The sequence below is a fragment of the Palaemon carinicauda genome, chromosome 45 (genome assembly GCF_036898095.1).
Source record: "Palaemon carinicauda isolate YSFRI2023 chromosome 45, ASM3689809v2, whole genome shotgun sequence".
Lineage (NCBI taxonomy): Eukaryota > Metazoa > Arthropoda > Malacostraca > Decapoda > Palaemonidae > Palaemon > Palaemon carinicauda.
This window is the reverse complement of record NC_090769.1, coordinates 7,730,070-7,737,569: the sequence shown is the minus strand read 5'-3', so window position 1 is coordinate 7,737,569 and position 7,500 is coordinate 7,730,070. Positions and strand designations below refer to the sequence as shown.

Sequence of the window (7,500 nt, the reverse complement as noted above, 5' to 3'; positions counted from 1 at the left end):
TTACTGCTGAGTGTGATTATACTGTGAATGTATAGTATAGCGGCGTTTTTTTTGTTTGTATATTTAAGAGAGAGAGAGAGAGAGAGAGAGAGAGAGAGAGAGAGAGAGAGAGAGAGAGAGAGAGAGAGAGAGAGAGAACATAACTTAGTGTTACAAATGATTATACTGTGAATGTATGAATGCGTTTGTTTGTTTCTTTATCTGTGTGTGTGTGTGTGTGTGTGTGTGTGAGAGAGAGAGAGAGAGAGAGAGAGAGAGAGAGAGAGAGAGAGAGAGAGAGAGAGAGAGAGAGAGAGAGCAATGCTTAGTGTTAAATTTCAAAACTGCAGTGTATGATTGTACTGTGAATGTATAAGGGCGTTTGTATATGCACACATGAAAAAGAAGCATAAATATATTTGAATGTCTACTTTCACTTATTCTTTATGTAAATGATAGATAACTGGTCAATTCGTCGAAAAGAATAGATACTTGGCCAAGAATAATCTAAGCTATTCACATTTTGAAATTAGATAAAAAAATTTTTTTTTTTACTAATTATAACGAAGGACCCAGGGTATATACAAACACCTTTGTCACAAGCAACTATAAAATATCGTGAAATTATAGCTAAGTGAAGCCTATATCTCTATTTTCTTGTTTACCATATTTATTTGTCTTGAAAACTGCATTGTTTTAATTGTAGTCTATAGATGGCATAACAGTACTGTTGAATTATTTCAATTACCCTGCTTTTGTTAATGTTCGTGCTGGGATCAAGGAATCTCCTTAAGAAGGAGGTGTCCTGAAAAAGAAATCTCCTGAAGAAGGAATTTAGGAATTGCCTGAAGAAGGAGTGTCCTGAAAAACTGAATCTCTTGTAGAAGGAATCAAGGAATTGCCTGAAGAAGGACTCTCATGTAGAAGGAATCTCCTGGGGAAGAAATTCAGGAATGGCCAGAAGAAAAACTCTTCAGTAGAAGGAATCTCCTGATGAAGGAATCAAGGAATTGCCTGAAGAAGGACTCTTCTGAAGAAGGAATTTCAGGGTTCAAAAATAACTAAGTGAAGACTAAATCTCTAGTTTCTTATTTACCCTAATTGTATGTCTGGGAAAACTCTACATTATTATTATTATTATTATTATTATTATTATTATTATTATTGTTATTATTTTATTATGATTATTATTATTATTATTATTATTATTATTATTATTATTATTATTATTATCATTATTATTATTATAACCTGCTAAGCTACAACCCTAGTCTGAAAAGCAGGATGCTATAAGCCCAGGGGTTCCAACAGGGAAAATAGCACAGTGATGAAAGGAGACAAGGAAAAATTAAATATTCTAAGAACAGTAACAACATCATAATAAATCAATATTTCCTATATAAGCTATAGAAACTAGCAAAACAAGGAGTGATATGAAATAGAATAGTGTGCCCGAGTGTACCGTCAAGCAAGAGAACGCTAACCCAAGACAGTGGAAGACCATGGTACAGAAGCTATGGCACTACCATTTTTAATTTTCCATACCTTATTATTATTATTATTATCATTATTATTATTATTATTATTATTACTAGCCAAGCTACAACCCTAGTTGGAAAAGCAAGATGCTATAAGTCTAAGGGCTCCAAAAGGGAAAAATAGCCCAGTGAGGAATGGAAATAAGGAAATAGATAAATGATATCAAATTAACAATAAATCATTCTAAAAACAGTAAAAACGTTAAAACAGATATGTCATACATAAACTATAAAGAAGACTTATGTCAGCCTGTTCAACAAAAAAAAAAAAAAAAAAAAAAAAATTGCAACATAAATAGTCAAAATTAAATTATCAAATTATACTTACATGAAGGCATCCTGACAACCATACTGGCAGGACTCTTAGGATTTGGGAAGACCTGCGCCTCGTAGTGGAGGTTGTGAACAATACCAGCAGCTAGAAGAGAGTAGATTTGCTTGTTCACGATGAAAGCAAAGCTCCCGCTGTTCTCCTTGAAGGATATCGTGTGGCATCTCGCCGCTGTGTTCGAGGATTGGATGACGTACCAAGTTCCTATGAACTGTAGGGAAAGAAATGATTAGTTAGATAGTACGATGGCAAGAATCTTCCCTGTATGATGAAGAGTAAGTGTCTAGTTCTCTCTCTCTCTCTCTCTCTCTCTCTCTCTCTCTCTCTCTCTCTCTCTCTCTCTCTCTCTCCTCTCTCTATATATATATATATATATATATATATATATATATATATATAAAAATGTGTGTGTATATATATGTATATATATACATATATATATATATATATATATATATATATATATATATATATATTAATACTGCATACATATATATATATATATATATATATATATATATATATATATATATATATATATATATATATTAATACTGCTTATATATATATATATATATATATATATATATATATATATATATAGATATATATATATATATATATATATATATATATATATATATATATATATCTTTCCGGTCACGTTCAGCAGCATAGCCAAATGTATAACTACTCGGTCTCCTCCGTCCTCTAGGGTAGGTGGGAGAAGGTGTGCATGTGCGTGTGCGTTTGTGTGCATATCTATCTAAATATTTAGCCGTCATTTTTGACGGGTCTCCTACACTAGTCATTATACTGATTATCGTTATGATGATGATGATGATTATATTCTAATAGTAAGTCACATCACTTTAAAAAAGAAATGATTAATGGTGTTTAATTGATCTTTCTAAAGTCTCACGTCAAATACTATAATACTTTTTCTGAGATTCTCAGTGAATATGAACTTTTAATCTTACATGTCAATTTGTTCTCGAAAGCAAAAATAAAAATGATATTACTGAGTAGCTTTGATAATAATTTTGAACAATTTAGAATGCGTTTAATTACACTTAAAAATACTTTGATTTAGCTCCAAATCAATACAGAAACCAGCTGAGAAAACATTTCCACATTAACAACAAAAAAGTAAGCAGGGATTGCCAATTCATAATTCTGAATTGTGGGTGAACCTTCTATGTAGAGAACTAAGACAGTTTTAGCTGCTTCATACATACACTTATACAGAAACTCTTCCTGAGTGTATCAAACTCCTTTCATACGCTTATACAGAAGTTCTTCATGGTCGCACCAAACTCCATTTATACAACCTACGCCATCCACATCTATCTCTACAATACTCTCGTTTTCTATAAATTAGCTCTTTCTTTCCAATCTATCTTCCACATTATTATCTACGCTCTGTTTTGATTTCCTATTTGTATTTTAACCTTTTAAATTGATAAAATTTGATGAATTAAATGTCTTTTAAAGATATTATTATTTTGTGTTTCCTATTTCTTTTGATTTTATCAGGTATGAGTTGTCCACGTTATCAGTTGTCTTATCAGTTGTCTTATCAGTTGTCCAGGTACCAGTTGTCCGGGTATCAGTTCTACAGGTATGAGTTGTCTTAGATATCAGTTATTCTAGGTATCACTTGTCCAGGTACCAATTGTCCGGGTATCATTTCTACAGGTATGAGTTGCCATAGATATCAGTTATTCTAGGTATCACTTGTCCAGGTACCAATTGTCCAGGTATCAATTCTACAGGTATGAATTGTCCTCGATATCAGTTGTCTTATCAGTTGTCCAGGTACCAGTTGTCCGGGTAGCAGTTCTACAGGTATGAGTTGTCCTAAATATCAGTTATTCTAGGTATCACTTGTCCAGCTACCAATTGTCCAGGTATCAGTTCTACAGGTATGAGTTTGCCCTAGATATCAATTTCCTAGGTATTATTTGTCCAGGTACCAGTTGTCCGGGTATCAGTTCCACAGGTATGAGTTGTCCTAGATATCAGTTGTCCTAGGTATCATTTGTCCACTTACCAGTTGTCCGAGTATCAGTTCTCCTGGTATGAGTTGTGTTAACACGCATCTAAGTGACACTATCCTAACCTTTCTCTATTCCATCCTCTTATCACCTTTAAATTGAAAACTCCTTCCAAACTTATCGTACTTTATTCCCTCCCCATCCCATTCAGAACTTCCATTCTACATTAATTAACCTTTTATATGTCGTCTTAACACCTTCAATCATTTTCTTTCTTTCATTCGAAACTCAGTTTCTACATTGAGTTCAAGTCTCCTCCAGATGTTTTGATCACTCCATGCTGAAAACCTTCCTTTATAATTTGGTTTGCCTCTTTCTTAATCTTATCCCTTTTCATTATATTTATTTCAAATTATAGTATCTTTTGGAATAAACTCCTCAACTGCCTACATTAACAATCTTTCCTCCATATTCTTGGTTCCTATTTACTTTTATAACTTTTATCATGTTGAAGGAAGGGGGTGTGACTGTACTTGAATGGTTGGTGAGATTGTTTAATATGTGTTTTGTGTTGTCAATGGTACCAGTAGATTGGGTTTGTGCATGTATTGTACCACTATATAAGGGTAAGGGAGATGTGCATGAGTGTTGTAATTCAAGAGGTATTAGTTTGTTGAGTGTAGTTGGAAAAGTGTATGGTAGAGTACTGATTAATAGGATTAAGGATAAAACAGAGAATGCAATCTTGGAAGTACAGGGTGGTTTTAGAAGAGGTAGGGGTTGTATGAATCAGATTTTTACAGTTAGGCAGATATGCGAGAAATATTTAGCAAAAGGTAAGGAGGTGTATGTTGCGTTTATGGATCTGGAGAAAGCATATGATAGAGTTGATAGGGAAGCAAAGTGGGATGTGATGAGGTTATATGGAGTTGGTGGAAGGTTGTTGCAAGCAGTGAAAAGTTTATACAAAGGTAGTAAAGCATGTGTTAGAATAGGAAATGAAGTGAGTGATTGGTTTCCGGTGAGAGTGGGGCTGAGACAGGGATGTGTGATGTCGCCGTGGTTGTTTAACTTGTATGTTGATGGAGTGGTGAGAGAGGTGAATGCTCGAGTGCTTGGACGAGGATTAAAACTGGTAGGCGAGAATGACCATGAATGGGAGGTAAATCAGTTGTTGTTTGCGGATGATACTGTACTGGTAGCAGACACAGAAGAGAAGCTTGACCGACTAGTGACAGAATTTGGAAGGGTGTGTGAGAGAAGGAAGTTGAGAGTTAATGTGGGTAAGAGTAAGGTTATGAGATGTACGAGAAGGGAAGGTGGTGCAAGGTTGAATGTCATGTTGAATGGAGAGTTACTTGAGGAGGTGGATCAGTTTAAGTACTTGGGGTCTATTGTTGCAGCAAATGGTGGAGTGGAAGCAGATGTACGTCAGAGAGTGAATGAAGGTTGCAAAGTTTTGGGGGCAGTTAAGGGAGTAGTAAAAAATAGAGGGTTGGGCATGAATGTAAAGAGAGTTCTATATGAGAAAGTGATTGTACCAACTGTGATGTATGGATCGGAGTCGTGGGGAATGAAAGTGATGGAGAGACAGAAATTGAATGTGTTTGAGATGAAGTGTCTGAGGAGTATGGCTGGTGTATCTCGAGTAGATAGGGTTAGGAACGAAGTGGTGAGGGAGAGAACGGGTGTAAGAAATGAGTTAGCGGCTAGAGTGGATATGAATGTGTTGAGGTGGTTTGGCCATGTTGAGAGAATGGAAAATGGTTGTCTGCTAAAGAAGGTGATGAATGCAAGAGTTGAGGGGAGAAGTACAAGAGGAAGGCCGAGTTTTGGGTGGATGGATGGTGTGAAGAAAGCTCTGGGTGATAGGAGGATAGATGTGAGAGAGGCAAGAGAGCGTGCTAGAAATAGGAATGAATGGCGAGCGATTGTGACGCAGTTCCAGTAGGCCCTGCTGCTTCCTCCGGGGCCTTAGATGACCGTGGAGGTAGCAGCAGTAGGGGAGTCAGCATTATGAAGCTTCATCTGTGGTGGAAATGTGGGAGGTTGGGCTGTGGCACCCTAGCAGTACCAGCTGAACTCGGTTGAGTCCCTGATTAGGCTGAAGGAACATAGAGAGTAGAGGTCCCCTTTTTGTTTTGTTTCATTGTTGGTGTCGGCTACCCCCCAAAATTGGGGGAAGTGCCTTGGTATATAGATAGATCATGTTCATATTTACTCAGAACCGTTTTTTCTTGCAAATATTTCTTAAATTTAATTACTTTTTGCAGTATTATTCATAAACTCTAATAAGTAATGGAATATCAGCAAATCAGCCATGTGCACTCCATATAGGCTACAGAATTTTGAATAAAAGTATGTAGGCTGATTTACTCAGAACCCTTTTATCTAGCAAATATTTCTCAAATCAAATCAGTTTTTGTAACTTTTATTCATAAACTTTAATAAGTAATAGAATATCTGCAAATCAGCCAATCTGCACTCCATATAGGCTAAAGAAGTTAGAAATAAAAGTATGCAGGCTGTGCTGTCTGTGTAGGAGGCAACTAAAGACAATTAATTAACTCAGAAGATTTAGCACGCTACATCTAGAAGTGTGCCCACAATGATAGTGTTATGGAAGGAGCAACGAGAAACCTGGAAACTGAAATGGTGTGTTGTTTTATTTCACACCCATGCACATACATCTAACATCCCTTCTCTAGCTTCTCACATTACGATCAGCAAAGATATATTACTGGAATACTGAAGTTATAAGATATACATGTCTATCTAATTATAGCGTCTATCATAATTTATAGTATGCAGTTTTATTCTGAAACCATACACATGCATTTAACGTCTCTTCTCTGACTTCTCATATCTACCAGTAAGGATATTTTACGGTCATAAAACACTATAAGATACAGATGTATATCTATTTATAGCATATATCACCATTTATAGTCTCCTGTTTTATTCTAAAACCATATATATGCATCTAACGTCTCTTCTCTGACTTCTCACATCTACCAGTAAGGATATTTCAATCATAGGGATGTTATAAGCTATATATGTCCAACTATAGAGTCTAGAATTGTTCCTCTTACCTTTGTGATATCGAAGTTCTTCACTGTCTCGGCTATGGAACGGCACTCCCCTGTCTTGAAAACGAAAGCAGACGTTGGAAATCCGCTAAAAAACATCAAGAAGATCACCATACCAATCACCCATTTCTTTCGATTAGGGAAGCGGTCTTCAGAGGACGCCATTTTTCATACGAGAGTTTGTTGTTTTTGTTGTTTTTGATGTTTTTTTCTTCAGTTACATTTTCCTCCTCCGGAGGAAGGATATTTCATCTTGAAGGCGCACACGCACAACCAGCACCCATCAGTATTGTGGACAAACTAACTGGTGTTCTAATTTAGGGGCTTTCGGGTGACGACACGTTAAAAGCGAAAGGAATCACCCATATTTAGTGACCTCGTCCTGACCTCACTCTGGTAGGATGCAGAGATTTCCCTCGTGCATTTCCGGTGGTAATATCACGACATCCCTCAGCGAATGAATGGGGGGGGGGGATTACCTATTGAGGCGTGGGCGGGTGGGGGGGGGGGGGAGTTACTGCTGGGTCTAACGCATATTTCGGAACAACTACTGGAAAAAAAAAAGT

General features: G+C 36.3%; 1 protein-coding gene across 1 annotated transcript in view; it reads right to left on the bottom strand.

The window, feature by feature from the left end:
* Positions 1-7,215, bottom strand: part of LOC137634758 (calponin homology domain-containing protein DDB_G0272472-like) — a 10,884-nt gene extending 3,669 nt beyond the window's left edge. Inside the window, exons 1-2 of the mRNA XM_068367267.1 lie at positions 6,938-7,215; positions 1,846-2,059 (exon numbers count right to left, since the gene is read on the bottom strand). Coding sequence (XP_068223368.1) covers positions 1,846-2,059; positions 6,938-7,099 — 376 coding nt within the window. The 5' untranslated portion in view covers positions 7,100-7,215. The remainder of the gene's footprint in view (positions 1-1,845; positions 2,060-6,937) is intronic.
* Between the last annotated feature and the right edge of the window lie 285 nt (positions 7,216-7,500).